The sequence below is a fragment of the Staurois parvus genome, unplaced genomic scaffold (genome assembly GCF_062004578.1).
Source record: "Staurois parvus isolate SC_StPar_1 unplaced genomic scaffold, SC_StPar_1.0 ptg000124l, whole genome shotgun sequence".
Classification (NCBI taxonomy): domain Eukaryota; kingdom Metazoa; phylum Chordata; class Amphibia; order Anura; family Ranidae; genus Staurois; species Staurois parvus.
Genome location: NW_028317920.1, coordinates 4053761 through 4071561, shown reverse-complemented (window position 1 = coordinate 4071561; position 17801 = coordinate 4053761). Strand labels below are relative to the sequence as shown.

General features: G+C 42.9%; 1 protein-coding gene across 1 annotated transcript in view; it reads right to left on the bottom strand.

Annotated features, from left to right (window-relative positions):
- Window positions 1–17801, bottom strand: part of LOC149467092 (cytosolic 10-formyltetrahydrofolate dehydrogenase) — a 78084-nt gene that overhangs the window by 37288 nt on the left and 22995 nt on the right. The window contains exons 5-12 of the mRNA XM_089672288.1: window positions 11715–11816; window positions 10870–10959; window positions 9379–9516; window positions 9162–9287; window positions 7054–7145; window positions 4392–4539; window positions 2385–2504; window positions 2184–2311 (exon numbers count right to left, since the gene is read on the bottom strand). Of these exons, the coding sequence (XP_089528414.1) occupies window positions 2184–2311; window positions 2385–2504; window positions 4392–4539; window positions 7054–7145; window positions 9162–9287; window positions 9379–9516; window positions 10870–10959; window positions 11715–11816 (944 nt within the window). The remainder of the gene's footprint in view (window positions 1–2183; window positions 2312–2384; window positions 2505–4391; window positions 4540–7053; window positions 7146–9161; window positions 9288–9378; window positions 9517–10869; window positions 10960–11714; window positions 11817–17801) is intronic.

The following is a 17801-nucleotide window of genomic DNA, read 5'->3' as shown; positions in this document are numbered from 1 at the left end:
ACTTATGTAGAAGGATTTGTTTTATCTCTGTGTATCACCTGAGGATAGTCCCTTCACTGGCTATATATAAGAGTTTACAACCACTTTTAAGGCTTTACATAGTATTGGTTTCTTGCAGATTCATGCATAATGTAATCTCTAATAAACGTCTCTTATTTGCTCCCTTTTGGTCTGTTAAAAATACAATTGAAAGTGTTTCTTATTTGAAAGGAACAAAAATGACCTATTGATCCTGCCAGAAATATTTATTATTTCTTATCTTATCAACACTGCCTAGTTCACCTCTGTAGAAAAGAGACCCCCCCCCCCGGTATGGCGAATAGGAGATAGGAAGGTGTTCTGTAGTCTTAGCATGTTTCCTGTCCATGGGTGATAACGTTGCTTCTCCATAGATACAGAACAGTGAGTGAGTGTTGTCACCCGAGGGAAAGAAGTACATTTCTGGCAAGATCACCAAATGTAAATATAGGGGAAAAAAACCTGAAAAAGAAAAGAAAACGAATGCAGCCACCACATCTAAGGACTGGTAAGCTGCAATACACTAAACTTTTCTTGGGGCTAGATATACTTTTAACATGTATTGTTCTGTTTTGCACTATGGAAAAAAGAAGGAGAATTAAGGTGTCCATCACCAGTAGAATTTCATTGGGAAAAATATGTTTTCAGAATGTTTATTCAACTTAACGGAGTAATATCCATGATCATAGTCAACCAATGTACTGAGGATAACTGAAGGAGAAAGACGCAAAATCTTTGTGGTTTTAATTCTGGAAAAAATGTGTTTGCATGGCAGTTGAAAAAAAAATTTCAGGGTTTTCATATTGTTTGAGGTGATTGTAGCCATATTAGTGCATTTGTGACAGAAACAATTGAGTACTGTCCATGATACTTGCTTAGACCTTGAAGAAGGGGACATTCCCCGAAAGCTTGTCCTCAAAATTGTATGTTAGTGCAAATAAAAAAAGTATCACGGACAGTACTCAAGGGTTTTCATATGAACTTTGTTGAGTCCATAATGGTGCTATTGCTTGCTGTGATTAGTGATTTTTCAGAGTTTCCATATGAATGTTTGATCCCAAGTCTACTGATGTATGGCCAGTGTTAGAAACTTACAATCAAAGAGGCCAAAAGGCAAAGAAAAAAAACCTCAACAACAAATCTTTTCCATCGAGGAAGTCCATATAGAAATTACACTCTTCACAGTACTCGACCTTAAAATAATTTCTGGGTAATTGAAGTAATTGTTATGGATGGTGCCACGCCAAAACTAGTTAGTCATAAGAAACCAACATTTCGAGGGCTCACAGGGTTTATAACCACCATGTCACCTTAAGGAAGGGACTCGAAGCATTGGTTTCTTATGACTTTTAGATGATATTGTCACAATAAATATTGTTAATGGATGAGATCTGTCAAAGGAGAAGTACCACCATAAATCAGAATGTACTTCCAGAAGAAAACCTAATTTTTGGCTCCTACTAGACTTGAACCTCACACCAACTCCTACCAGGCAGCAAATAGCTGCAATGGCTTGTGGTGGTGTTGGACTGCAGATTCTCTTATAGTATAACCAAGAGATCAGCTTTTGTTGGGTTATGACAGGTTGTGACTTTTAATCCTCATCATTAGTACACCAACGTTAAAGTGCCTCAACAATAGCCGGCAGGAGAAACCATCCAGAGACTGCTCATTATCTTCCTCATCTTGCATAAACTTCACCATCAGTGCTCCTTTTCGGACTGTTAGACCTACAGAAGTCCTGCGGGCAGACTTGGACCTAGCATGGTCACCCCAGTGCACTAATGGGCAGTATAACTCTGGGGGTTTAGAATTATCCACTGTTTAAACTGCCCTTGTTGCACCTTCGGTGATCCTATTACTGTTTAAGCTGACTTTGGTTGATAGTGAGGGAATAGCCCCAAGTGTCATTTCTAATTATTGCACATATGTGATTTTTTACCCCTCGTTGCACATTAGAATGTACCTCCAGAAGAAAATCGAATTTATGGGTCCTGTTGGAATTGACCCTCAATTCAACCCTCACCAGGTAGCAAATAGCAGCAATGGCTTGTTATCCATGGGGCTTGTTATCCATGGGGCTTGTTATCCATGGTGTTGGATGGCAGGTTCTCTTATAGTATAACCAACAGACTGGCACTGCTAAAGTTGGAGCTGACCCTCACCTGTAAATCAGACGACCCCGGTCCCTTGGGTTCATCTTGCCCCATTCTCCATTCTCAAAGGCTTCCTTGGCAGAAGATACAGCTTTATCGATGTCTGACAGCTGGGCCAGTGACACTTTGCAGATGGCCTATGAAGAGAACACCCGTGAGGCTACCAGTAAAACACATTTCATGCTTGTGCTGAAAGGAGATCATACTTACACTGCCATCAGTGGGGTTAATGGTGTCATAGGTTTTTCCTGCCTCTGCATCCACGAATTGGCCATTGATGAACAGGTGATGAGGAATTCTGATTTTCATATTGTTCATGTCCTTCTCCACCTGAAATAACAGAGGTTTGGCATGAACATCAGGTGAAAGGTCATGTTAGCATGAAGGCTCATACACATAAACGTACACATGTTTTCAAGCATGGAAGCCTAATGTGCCACAGTGTGCATGTGTATGCGCATAAGAACAGAATGCATGGGTACTTCCACCACAGATTCTGGCACCTAGTGGGCTATTTAAACCTGGGCCCCTGCATGAGATCATTGCTGAATGCTCTTTCAGCTTGAGTTCCTGCCAGGGCTTTTTTCTTAAGGAATAGGTGCAGGAACTACCCCCCTTCTGAGTCACCCCTTGTCTCCGCCCCCTACCCACCTCCGAGCACCATCCTTTAGGATCCACCCCTTACCCATCTCCTAGTATCACCTCTTTTAGAGAATACAGAAGCAAGTATCATTTTGCGGTGCTAAATATTTTGTATGAAATGTATTAATGATAACAAGAAAAGCGGTAAAATAGTCCCCCTACAGACACAATGTTAGACACCCCCTTTTCCCACAGCAAAGATAAATTCCCCAAGCAATGATAGACCCCATCCCAGCAACAATAGACTCTTTGCAACAAATGACTGCCCCAGCAACAATAGATCCTCCCTAGCAACAAAAGACCCTCTATCAGTAAGCAACAATAGACCCTGCCCTCAATTGTAGACTCCTCCCAGCAATAATTGATGCCCTAATAACATAATATCCCTACAGCAACAATAGGTTCCCCAGCAGCAACAATATACCTTTCCAGTAACAATAGACCCCTCCATGCCCCCGGCAGTAACAATAGACCCCTCCATGCCCCCCCCCAGCAGCAACAACAGACCTCTCCAGTAACTACAGACTGCTCCTTCCCCAGAGACAATAGATCCCCCAGCAGCCAGCATCAATAAACCCTCCAGCACACCCCAGCACTCTTTGCCATTACATACATTCAGTGCTGGAGGTGCCGGAACTGCGTTCTCTTACTTTCCCACTGAAAAAAGCTCTGGTTCCTGCTATTCCTGATCCTGAACCTGCTTGACTCCCCCCTCGACCTTTTGTTTATTCCTGTGCCTATCTTGCCTATCTTTCTTATCGACTTCGTCCAAGACTCTTGACCAAGATTTTGCCTTGCTGCCAGCATGTTGCCAACCTCTGCTCCTTCTTGACCTTGTTGCTGCTCATGATTTGGTGCCCTACAACTCGGCTCTTACCAAACTTGGCTTGTGACCTGGTTCTGATCTAAACTGGACTTGGTGTATTCTGGATGCCCTTAGCGCTGCGCTTCTGATTACTTGACAACAGTGCTCCCAAGCCCAAGTCTTTGGTTCCATCTTCCTGGCACCTGTGCCCTTCCATTGCCCTTGAGGCTCCTGTCCCAACTTCCAGGGATGGGAATTGTGCAAGAGGCCACCCCTGTCATCTCAAGCTCCTCATACAAGTACGGGACAAGGTTGTTTGTAAAAACCCAATTTATTTAGAGATTATTACAAATTCTCCAAGACTTATAACAAGCAAGGAGTTGACCTAAATGCCAGATACTTTCAATTAAAATGAAATACTTTCCAGGTGCATCAAAACAAAAGATGTCCTAAGTCTTACAGTAAATTGCCTTAAAAAATAGCCACAGCATGTGTAAAAAAGCTTGCCCTCTGCCAGTAACTGCAGAGAAGAATCCTTTCTCTCTGTGGGGGAGCAAAGTCTCTCTACATAGACCCCCTGCTGAGCCAAAACTAGAGTTCTCCAACCAGCAGGGGATATGAGTTTTTCTGATTGCAGAGGTATGGGTCTGGGCAGGGGGTGTGTCTCTTCAGAGAGACTTCTGCTTCCACAGAGAGCCTAATTACAGGCAGATCTTATATTTAGGGTTTTTTTAGGTGATAGTCTCTGTAAACCAGCTTTGCATGCTTACATAATCTATGACTTGCGTCTCCTCTGCATCCTCCCCTCTGAGCCGTCTAACGAGCATTTGAATGAATTCCTCAAACTTTGTGGCCATGTAGACATCCTCGTTCTGTAGCTGTAACCCATTACACTTCAGCTTCACCTCTTCCACCAACCTAATGATAAATAGAGAGATTGGCGCACCAAACAGATAGAAGCAAATGCACAATTTTCTCAATTGTAGATGTAAACTGGAAGTGGCTGTAATAATAGTAGAGACCATGCTTGTATAAACACAAGTGCCTAATGATTCAATGCAACTGGCCCCTAAATTAGGCACTCTGCCCTGTGTTCCCCAATCAGGGACAAATGCTTCCAAACCGGTTGGTGGAAACAGCCCCCTTCCACCAGTATGAGGCCTGGGCAGCCCCCTTTTAACATATTCCTATCTGCCATTCTTATATTTTGCCTACCCTGATTCCTCCCTCCCACTTCCTCCACATGGTAATGAAGTTTTGAATAAAAGCTTTCCATTTTCCTTAGACACCATATTTTAAACCCAATGACATACATAGCTTTCTGAAAAACATCACAGCACCCTGCCTTAGTGCTCCTCGGTCCTGATGCAAGCAGTTGGACCTTTGGTGGAGTTATGCAAATATCAAATTGCTTTGATGCATGGAGATCAGTCTGCTGTGCTAACTTTGGCAGATGATAAATCCCACTTTCAATGTAAAGAGATGCTGCTCAGTATATCCTTTCTGTCCAGGGCTTCAGGTAGGGCTTGGTAGCCTGAATGATGTTCTACATACTGTAATTTACTATTAACTACCTAAAACCATGTGTATACTGTATATGTTCTTTCTAATTCACTATGTTTAGTACTTATTTTTGACATTTTGTTTTCACCCAACTTAGATATAAAATAGTTTATATGAACAGTAAGCATTTTCATCCAGGGCATAGCGACTGTAATGGCAATGCTCGGTGCAATAACTAAAAGCAAGTCATATACACACGCAATTGACAGGTAGTCACACACAGGTACTTTTAATCAGCATTTACACCATTACATATGCTACGTATGTGAAAGACCCTCTACTAAATGAATACCTGCCCTGGCACATCATAGCATTCACTCGGCTCTCCAAGAAATAACAGAATCCAACTGCAATATTCTTGCACTGTCAAAACCTCCACTTTTATTATCACACGACACACAGGAGGATATATCTTATAGTCATCACAATCTGCATAATAACACACCAATAATAATGTGAGTATTACAGCATGAAATCGACACATCATTTGACAGCATCACAACATAGAATTAATACATCACCAAAACTATGTGGAAGCGGGAAGGAACAAATCCCATCACAACCATACTGCCCAAGGGGTCACGGGGAAGCCGTAAGCGCCAACCAATTGATGAGCCCATATAGCCTTGACAAGAGTCCCAGCATCAGAGAATCCTCAGGCAACTAGGAGAGCTTCCCAATCAATCCTGCTTAAACACCCGGCTTCTAAACCATTTTTCTGGCAGCTTTCCATAAGTGGGCGGGCACCACACCCACTCTAGGAGGAGCAAGCAGAAATGTTCCATAAGGATAACAGAGTCACGCTCAGCCACCATATGGAGTCCACATTGTTATCTGAAAAGTCACACTTTTGCTTCAGATCAGCTTCTTATCTACCCTAAACTTCTTCTCATCTACCCTAAACTTCTCTAAACTTAAAGATTTCTAACTTCTCCAGAAAGTAGACATCCTTAAACAGGTTCTTATCTTCTATTGTGACATTACTAGATGTTGTAAACATGTTCAATCCCACAAACAAGTTTTTATCTTGCGCTAAGCAGAATATCTTGTGACTCTGATGATGACTCTGTTCCTTTAGCCTAGAGAAATTACATCAGTCACTTTTCGTGCTCCTGGCTTTTGGGCAAAAATGCTTTATTGTAAAAATTACCCGAGAAACAAAGGGTCCAAAGCCAACACATTTCATAGGCATTACAGCGACCTAAAAGCTACAGCTGGCTAAAAGTTCAGATAAAAGCTAAATAGCAGTGAGATTACACTAGAAAGACTCCAAAATGCCTCACAGATTGGGGACACCCTGCTACACACGGAGTTCTTCCAAGAATGCAGGCAATGCTAGATTTTCCTATTAGGAAGCCTAGCATTGCTTGTAGTGTTGTGAAGGTACCATTTTAACAAATATTTACTTTATAAAATTGGAAATCGAATACACAAAATTTCCAAATTTGTATAAAACACCCATTTACAAACTTCTAAACTTCTTTAAAAAATTCAACACCAAAATGAATGACTTTACTTTTTGTTATTATCGTTGAGGCTCAGTTCTATCTTCTGGTCTTTATGGCATTCCCAGTATACATTTACCCCCAGGTTCTTTAATTGTATGGACATTACTAACACTTGATTCCCACAATATTTTATGATAAAAGGGCCAAGATTGTACCTATACTATGCTCTGCAACAATGTTGTCTGTTGTGTACGCTTGTACACTCAAGTAACATATAATCGGGTGTGGATTGTCTCTTTTTTTCAAGACACGCATACTCTTGAATTTCTTTAGTGTTCTGTTCAATAAACTTTATTGATGATTAAAAAAAAAATATATATATATATATATATATATATATATATATATATCATCAACTAACCTTACAACATCCATGGAGGCTGCACCAGCCTTGAAGAAATCAGTGGAGTCTTCTATATCAGCAACGTTGGTCAGGATCCGTTTCCATGTGGCCTGAAGCAAAAAAAAGAAGGTAGGATCGGTCTTTAGTTGGGTGAGCAGTAATGGTAAGGAAAAACCCAAGCTACATGTAGTTTAGGCATGTAGGAGCCAGCACAGTCTATGGTGTGGGTATAATTATGAAACCATATGCCAATATAAGCTAATAAAATTCCCCCAAATGTATGCTGCTCCATTTATCATACGCTTCACCCATTACGTCCAATGGGTTTTTGAAAATGGCGACAAGGCTACATCCACAACCCAATGACTCCTGGATTCAACACTTGGTCTTACCAACATCTAAACCAGGGTTCTTCCATTGGTTGCTAAGGGTTCCTGAGGCAATAAGTGCTTTCTGCCACTCAGATGAGCAATCATTGACACCATTGATCTGTTTAGCTATTAGTAAGGATTCTAATCATTCTTCCCAATGACCACAAATATAAGGAACATTCTTCACACTGACCATCACACTAATGTATTGTGAGCTGTAAACATAGAATAATTATTAGCTGGAGTTCCCTGAAGCCAAATAAATATATTTCAAGGGTTTCTAAGAGTTAAAAAGATTGTGAAAGAGTGATCTAAACCTTCTTTTCATTTCATGCAAGCAAAAGGCCATTGAGATGTGCAAGAGTTGTAATGGACCTCCTTCAATTCGATCCATTTGGAGATGTTAGCCAGTTTTTCCAGTTGCTAACCACCCAAGTTCACATGTTGGTTTTATAGAGCATTTAAAGTGCACCTTTATTTTGGGGGGTAGATATATATGGATCACCTAAATGCTGCTTTGGGAAAAATTACAGCAAAATGCATTTTTTCCCTTTTTTTTTATTAAACATGCCCAACAACAACAAAATAAGATAAAAATATATAGTACTGTGCAAAAGTTTTAGGCAGGTGTAAAAAAAGGCTGCAAATTAATAATGCTTTCAGAAATAAAAGTGTTAATAGATTATTTTTATAAATTAACAAAATGGAAAGTAAATGAAGAGAAATCCAAATCACATCAATATTTGGCGTGACCGCACTTTGCCTTCACACCAGCTTCAATTCTTCTAGATAGGCTTCCACACAGTTTTTGAAGGAACTCGGCAGGTAGGTTGTTCTAAACATCTTTGAGAACAAACCACAGATCTGCCTCAGATCCTTCTGTCTCTTCATGTAAACCCAGACAGATTCCACGATGTTGAGATCTATGGGGGCAAAACCATCACATCCAGGACTCATTGTTCTTCCATACTCTGAAGCTACAGTGGTTCTTAATGGCATTGGCTGTATGTTGTTCTGCTGCTGAATAAATGTGGGGCCAATCCACCCCTGGTCTCCTTCTCCAAGGCTCGACAAAGAGGCCGTGCCTCAAAGCACGGCATCTTGGAGACCAGAGATGAGTCTGTCTGGGATTGCATGAAGAGACAAAAGGATTTGAGGCCACATCTATGGTTAGTTCTCCAAGATGTGGCCTCCAAGAACCACCTACCTGCCAAGTTCCTTCAAAAACTGTGTGCAAGTCTACCTAGAAGAATTGATGCTGTTTTGAAGGCAAAGGGTGGTCACACCAAATATTGATTTGATTTGGATTTCTCTTATCTTCATTTACTTTCCATTTTGTTAATTCATAAAAATAAACTATTAACACTTTTATTTCTTGAAAGCATGTTAACTTACATCAATTTTTTCACAGCTGCCTAAAACCTTTTCACGGTACTATATGTATCCAAATTCACTACCAGCCCTATCCTAGAGGGTATACATATGCCACGGCTGCAATGCTTTCCATCATGGTGCATAATGAAATTTTCCTCCTGTTGTATACAGAGGGATGTATTGCCATAGAATGGGACATATTGAAGTGAATGGGGCTGTGTGGCAACTCATGTTTGTGTCATGGTATTTCCATTGAAAAAGCTCATTTGGCTGCCAGAAATACATCACAGATCACTTTTCACAGTCAAACTCAAATATAAAGGGGATCTATACCCTCTTTGATTTCAGATATACGGACATTTGCTCGGAGCTTTAGCTTACCCGAATCTCATTTGATATGGCTTTTTCTTCTTCGGAGAGTTGCAGGGTGGTGCTGTCAGAGGATTTAAAATACTGTGAAGCCGGAATCATCTTTCCATCCTCAAATTTTATGTTTTTCACTGTGAGCTACCCTCCAGAAAAAAAAAAAAATACGATTTACAAATGCATTAAAATACGAAATGTTTCCACTGAACAGAGATTTTTACAGAACGCCCACCCATTTTCCATCATTCCCGAAAAGCACCAGCCCGTTCTTGGTCACCATGCCTGGTTTAGATGCCCCTGGAATTTCAAGAGGCTGCCCATCAGGATTTGGCCCGTTACTGGTGAACGATGAACCAAAAAACGTCATTTTCTAGATGAAAAAAAGAAGAGAGTTGTTTGTTATCAGCACAGATTGATTGTATAAGACATAGCTGAAATGAAGAATTAAAATGCTCAAAAATACAAGATAAAAGGAAACACATTGGGGTCTATCTATAGAACATTCGTTGCACGAATGTCAGAATGTAATGTGGCCCTAATATTTTAAAGAGATGAATGCATTGCTCTTCAGCTCCATCTAATGGCCAAAATTCTGTATATTTTTCTTACTTAGGGGTTTCAGAAAAATATTTCTGGATGTTTTAACCCTTTAAGAACATTGCAGGCATGGAAAAATTGCTTTTGACAGTCAAAAATCCAGCGAGTTCCTAACTTCCTGTTTTGGGTGACAACATGGAGCCTCTGCTACAATTAAATCCCAAGCAGCATTGCCAACTTTGCCTGCTGGACTACAGAACTACCTCCTCTCCTGTCCCTCTCCACATACAGTACATACACGGATTCCTTTACCAGCAAGACAACCCTGCTACCTTGAATCCACACGCTGTGTGTAGGCAAAGGGCTTTTGGGAGATGTAGTTCTGGGGGCATACCATCAATAGGAAATTAATTTATCCTTGTAAGAATTTTGTAACCCTGGTGATGATCAGCTAGTTATTTCTTTCATAGGAAAGGAACCTTGGCTAAAGCTCTGGCTGTAGCTCCCCTTCAAATTGGGCTTCTGCTTGACGTGGAGCTACAGCCACCACTAACAGATTAAAAATGAGGCTTTTGCCATTCAACAGAAACAAGATATAAACCTGATGATGATTAGGGAATCATAAAAAGTTGTTTCTTGCAGAGGAAAGGAGTCATGGCTATAGTTCTGGCTATAGCTTCCCCATACATTGGGCTTCTGCTTGGGGTGGAGCTACAGCCACCAAGGACAGAATAAAATAATTGGACTTTTATCATTCAACAGAAACAAGGTAAAATAAAAAAAAAGAATGCTGGGGCATGATCTGGAGGGTGGGGTTGAGGGTTGAATGTAAATTTGGGTCATGCCTATACAAACCTTTAAATACAATTTGGTTAACCTGTTTCCATAATCACATCTAGAAGACAATTTGCAGTTATAGACATAAGTGGAGCATGGGAGGTCACAGAGAATGGCAGATGCACCAGCCATAAATCCAGTCCTGAATGGAGCATCTATTGTTGGGTGCCAGAAATAGCATCCTTGGAAATATTGGCAGCTATGTAGCATGTCAAAGCAACATCCTTGTATGTGATGGCATCACTTGTGTTCAAACAGATAACTGATAACTCAGCACATTCATCAACCTTCACCTAGCACAGGGCATTGAGTATGTGAGCTTCACGTCTGCTCAGCACTTGGCACTCACCGCTCTGTTGACTTCTGTCCAGGCTCCGGGGACTTTGTCATTCCCTCTGATAAAGTTATGGATGGCTTCTGCTGGTTGATCCCAATTAATCTGCAGGAAGAGAGAAAAGAAGATGACTGATTTTAAAGCAACTGTTTAAAATTCTATGATATTTACACTGTAGATCAGGGGTCTCCAAACTGTGGCCCACAGGTCAGATGTGGCCCTTTTCTTGCCTTTATCCGGCCCTTGGGGCACTATTCCTTCCACTGAACCAAAGACGGGACACTATTCTTCCCAATGGAAATAGGGAAATAATTCTTGCACTGACACCAATTATGGGGGACTATTCCTCCCACTGACACCAATTATGGGGGACTATTCCTCCCACTGACACCAATTATGGAACACTATTCCCTTGGTGTCTAAGAGCCTGCAGGAATGGAGGACCATGGAATTACAACTGCTGTACCCTCATAAGAACACACAGAATGCACCAGATGATCATAATGAAAAAGACCCTCCCATTCAGGAATTTGTATAGAAAGGATATGGCGAAATGAACAGCTTTTTCTTCAGAACAGAAATAAGTCGGAATCGGCAGCAAAGTTTGTTAAAATCCCTGCAATGTACTGTATATTGATCACATAGACGGGATTGTTTTGTGCACTCAGACAGTCCAATCTTTCTAACAATTACTAGAGTTGTCATACTGAAGCTCTGACTCGTAAAAAAGCCACCGTCAGTCTTTGGCTATCTCAGCTCATGGACATATGGTCAGGAAAGTGGAGTAGCGCAGGTCTTGTGAATGAAAATGTTGGTGCTAAAATTGGCCTTTAGGACTTCAGTGCAGAGAACAGCCTCACCTTTGCATTTTCCTTTTTCTGTATGGGGTCATAAGTGGCGCCCTCTTCTGGCTGACGGATCCTTGGGGCTTTTCCCTCAGCTATCAACTTCACAGCTTCTACCTACAAAAGAAATATTTCCTCAAAAGCATAAAACAGCTTAAATTTGGTTCCAAACCATCACAAAATCATCAAAACTAACCCACATGGAAGAAAAATATATTTGACATATATTTTAAAAATATTCTTCCCAAATATATTGACATATATTTAAAATACTACAATTTTGGCTGTATTCAATATATTTCAAAACATATATATATATACTGCATGTTGGAATGCGTTATTTATATATAAAAATATGTATTTTTAAAATATATTCTTCTGATTTTTTTTAACAAATAAAAGTCATTTTAACAAATATTTTTACATATATTTGTAAATGCATTCCAAAAATGTAGATTAAATGTATTTTTAAAGACATACAGTATATTTGAACATTTATTTTAAAAAATATTTTTCATATATTTTGTAATAAAAACGCATTTCAACATACAGTATATATATATATATATATATATATATATATATATATTTATTTATTTATTCATTCATTCAAATATATTTTGAAATATATTGAATACGGCCAAAATTGTAGTATTTCAATTATATGTCAATATATTTGGGAAGAATATTTTTAAAATATATTTCAAATATATTTTTCTTCCATGTTATTGGTCAAAGGTGAGAGGGAGCTAAAGGAGATTTACTACAACTGCAGAGTGCAAAATCTGGTGCAGCTCTGCATAGAAACCAATCAGCTTCCAGGTTTTATTGTTAAAGCTTAACTGAACAGGCTGAAGTCAGAAGCTGATTGGCTCCCATGTACAGCTGCACCAGATTCTGAGTGCTCCAGTTTTAGTACATCTTCTGCAAAGTGTATCTAAAACCAAAAATAAAAAGTGTAATATATTGCAGTTCACCAGCTTGGTAATCCTGTGAATAATACATTTCCTGTGCCTGGGTGGCTACGTTTACTCCTTCACTGTATCTATGAGAGCAGCCATGGCTGCCACCTAGGCTGGACTTTAAATATATCTGCCTTTGTTGATCTCCATCACATGGTCATACTTATTAGCATTATGGTCCCAGTTTCTGGAACACTGCCCATGGTCCTCAATTTGTCCACCCCCTTTCCCAGTGACCATTTCCAAATCATTCTCATTTTGTGATGTGGTCTCACCCAAGCCCTGCCTCTAAATATGTAGGGACCACCCATCATTCCCACTTTATGCTTTTGTCCTACTCAGCCCCATGTCTCTAAATATGTGAGAACAGCCCACCCACAGCCAGTTCCTGTAGTTATTGCCTTTTTGAGTTACTGTACATGTGAAGCAACTCAGAGACGGTAGATGCTGTGATCCTGGGACATGGCTTCGGCCAGACAAAGGGCCAAAATGTGGGACTATCCTGGAAAATCCAGGACAGGTAGCATGTATGCACGTGCAGTGGCTTCAACTACCACCTATATGCCGACGACATACAACCCCCCACCTCACCACCTCAGTCTCCGCCCGAATCACACACCTACTGAGCGACATATCAGACTGGATGTCGCTCCACTTCCTTAAACTGAACCTCTCCAAAACCGAGTTTCTTGTCTTCCCCCCCAGCCCGCACCCCACCCCCCACTGACTTCTCCATCATGTCCAACAACGCCACCATCAAACCCGCCCCGCAGGCCAGAGTACTTGGTGTCATTCTGGACTCCAACCTATCCTTCCAGCCCCAAGTCCAATCTTTAACAAACTCATGCAGACTCCACCTCCGCAACATCGCCAAAATCCGCACGTTCCTAACCCCAGAAACCACTAAACAGCTCATCCACTCCCTCATCATATCACGACTCGACTACTGCAACTCCCTCCTCACTGGCCTGCCTCGCCGCTGGGTATCACCGCTTCAGTCCATCCTGAATACGGCTGCCAGACTCATTCACCTTTCCAACCGCTCCGTCTCCGCCACCCCCCTCTGCCAATCCCTCCACTGGCCTCCACTCAGTGTCCTCCACCCCCCTCTGCCAATCCCTCCACTGGCTTCCGATTGCCCAACGGATCAAATTCAAAATCCTAACACTGACGTACAAAGCCGTCCACCATACTGCCCCGAACTACATCACCGACCTAATATCCAAGTACCACCCAACACGCACACTCCGCTCCTCACAGGACCTCCTTCTCTCTAGTTCCCTGGTCTCTTCCTCCCATGCCCGCCTCCAGGACTTCTCCAGGGTGTCACCCATCCTCTGGAACTCCCTTCCCCAACCCATCAGATTATCACCTACTCTCCTCTCCTTTAGGCGCACCCTGAAAACCCATCTCTTCAGGGAAGCCTACCCCACCCCCTGCTAACTTGCCGACCCTCCTCCACTCTTCCTACCACTCCATCCCCCAAAGCTATCTCCTCCTGTGCCACCATCCCCTCCCTCCTAGATTGTAAGCTCAAAAGAGCAGGGCCCTCGATCCCCTCATGTTTTGCATTGTATTGTATTGTTATTGTTCTGTCACATGTTCTGTCTCCCATTGTAATGTACAGCGCTGAGCGAAACATTGGCGCTTTATAAATACTGTATAATAATAATTAGAGATGAGCGAATCGAAGTATCCGAAGTGGAATTCGAGTCGAATATCGGAAAAATTTCGATTCGTGCCGAATCCGAAAAACAGCCTAATTCGGACGCGCGAATCGAAATTTTTCCGAAAATGGCGGCTGACATGTGCGGCGACGGAGCGGGGATGTCGGGGAAGGCGCGCAGACAAGGCGCGCTGCCCCATAATGCATTCCTCAACGACATGTGATCGCATCAGCCAATCAGCAGCCAGCCAGCCAGCACTGTGTAATGGTCGAGGTATATATAGCGGCCATTTTGGAAATCTTCATTTGCCTGCAGTCATTGAACAGAGGCAGACCGCTCTGTACTAGGGACAGGGACAGAGTTAGGGCCACAGAAACGAGAATTGGGGACAGAGAGAAGTTACTTAGGGACAGAGAACCATTACTCAGGGACACAGACTTGTTAATGAGGGCCACAGAATCGTTATTTAGGGACAAAGAAACGCTAGTTAGGGCCACAGAATTCATACTCAGGGACAGACAGAATTTTCACTCAGTGCCAGAGAATTGTTACTTAGGGCCACAGAAACGTTATTAGGGCCACAGAATTTTTACTCAGGGACAGACAGAATTGTTACTGAGTGCCAGAGAATTGTTACTCAGGGACAGACAGAATTGTTACTGAGTGCCAGAGAATTCTTACTCAGGGCCACAGAAATCATACTCAGGGACAGACAGAATTGTTACTCAGGGACAGACAGAATTGTTACTGAGTGCCAGAGAATTGTTACTCAGGGACAGACAGAATTGTTACTGAGTGCCAGAGAATTGTTACTCAGGGACAGACAGAATTGTTACTGAGTGCCAGAGAATTGTTACTCAGGGACAGACAGAATTGTTACTGAGTGCCAGAGAATTGTTACTCGCACAGACACAAAATTGTTACTTGCACAGACACAGAATTGTTACTCGCACAGACAGAATTGTTACTCAGGGCCACAGAATTCATACTCAGGGACAGACAGAATTGTTACTGAGTGCCAGAGAATTGTTACTCAGGGACAGACAGAATTGTTACTGAGTGCCAGAGAATTGTTACTCAGGGACAGACAGAATTGTTACTGAGTGCCAGAGAATTGTTACTCAGGGACAGACAGAATTGTTACTGAGTGCCAGAGAATTGTTACTCGCACAGACACAAAATTGTTACTTGCACAGACACAGAATTGTTACTCGCACAGACACAGAATTGTTACTGAGTGCCAGAGAATTGTTACTCAGGGACAGACAGAATTGTTACTGAGTGCCAGAGAATTGTTACTCAGGGACAGACAGAATTGTTACTGAGTGCCAGAGAATTGTTACTCAGGGACAGACAGAATTGTTACTGAGTGCCAGAGAATTGTTACTCGCACAGACACAAAATTGTTACTTGCACAGACACAGAATTGTTACTCGCACAGACACAGAATTGTTACTCAGAGCCACAGAATTCATACTCAGGGACAGACAGAATTGTTACTGAGTGCCAGAGAATTGTTACTTAGGGACAGACAGAATTGTTACTGAGTGCCAGAGAATTGTTACTCAGGGACAGACAGAATTGTTACTGAGTGCCAGAGAATTGTTACTCGCACAGACACAAAATTGTTACTTGCACAGACACAGAATTGTTACTCGCACAGACACAGAATTGTTACTCAGGGCCACAGAATTCATACTCAGGGACAGACAGAATTGTTACTGAGTGCCAGAGAATTGTTACTCAGGGACAGACAGAATTGTTACTGAGTGCCAGAGAATTGTTACTCAGGGACAGACAGAATTGTTACTGAGTGCCAGAGAATTGTTACTCGCACAGACACAAAATTGTTACTTGCACAGACACAGAATTGTTACTCGCACAGACACAGAATTGTTACTCAGGGCCACAGAATTCATACTCAGGGACAGACAGAATTGTTACTGAGTGCCAGAGAATTGTTACTCAGGGACAGACAGAATTGTTACTGAGTGCCAGAGAATTGTTACTCAGGGACAGACAGAATTGTTACTGAGTGCCAGAGAATTGTTACTCGCACAGACACAAAATTGTTACTTGCACAGACACAGAATTGTTACTCGCACAGACACAGAATTGTTACTCGCACAGACACAGAATTGTTACTCAGGGCCACAGAATTCATACTCAGGGACAGACAGAATTGTTACTGAGTGCCAGAGAATTGTTACTCAGGGACACCTAATCGTTGAATTAAATAGTATGTCAGACAACATGCAGAGGAGTGGCAGAGGAGGCAATGTTTTAGGAGCGAGCAGACGTGGCAGCAGAGGAAGGGGTCGAGGCAGCAGTATTCGCAGCCAGAGGCCAGTGCTCCCGGTGTCATCCAGCGGTCGTGTCTCCACCGACAACCCTGCCGTCATTGATTGGTTGGCTCGGTCGTCTTCCTCTTCCCAGGTCACCTCTGACACCTACAGCCAACGGTCGGTGGGTACGTCAGACACAACCGTTAGTTGGCATGGCCCGGGAGCAAGCCCACTGAAATCACGTGTCCTCTACCTGCCCCTGTCCTTTGCTGTTCCCTCACCAAGCGAAGTATCGCATGCTGTGGGCTCAGCCCCACTGTACAGTGAGGAAGAGCTAACAGAGGGCGGTCAGGAACGGGGGGAGACATCGGCCTTTTCAGCAGCCAAGCGAACAAGTACTGGCGAGGAGAGTGGCTCGGTAGCCGGTCTAGAGACAGGTCTGTCTCCTGACCCAGACGCAGCCGAGGGGGCTAGTAGTGAGGCGGAGACCCTACTTGATGATGAGGAGGTTGATCGCACTTGGCAGCCTCGTCGTCATCAGGCAATTTCTTCCGCATCATCAGGAGAAGAGGGTGGCAGCTTGGCAGCGAGCAAAACAGTCGGTGGGTTGCCCAGGAGACAGCAGCAGGGTCGCATCAGTGTCAGTGGAGCCAAACGTCCACGGAGTAGAGCACCAGCTCCACTGCAGCCTACCACCACGGCCAGTAGTGGTGCCGGTGCGCACGGAGGAAGTAGCAGTCAGCCAGTGAAGAGTAGCGGGGGCAAAGTTTCCTACTCGGTGGTGTGGCAATTTTTCCTCAAGCCGCCCGAGGAAGTAAACGTAGCCGTATGTCGACTATGTGGCCAGAAATGCAAGCGTGGCCAGGGGGCCCATGTTGGGACTACAGCGTTGCGTCAGCATATGCAGCGTCACCATTCGGTGGCCTGGGAAAACCGTGATAAACATACGGCGGTTCTGCCTGCCCCAGCCCCCGCTCCATCACCCGCTCCGTTACTTGCTCCGTCACCCGACGTCGTCAATCGCCCTCTATCAGCCAGTCAAGGCTCCAACACCTCTGCTGAGGGGAGTTGTCGCTCGTTGGCATCTTCCGCTCGTTCAGATGCTCCTTCTCCTGCTACTCCTCTTCTCGGATTCCGTCAACAGTCTTTCTTGGAATCCGTATCCAAGAGACAACAGTTTGCGAGCAC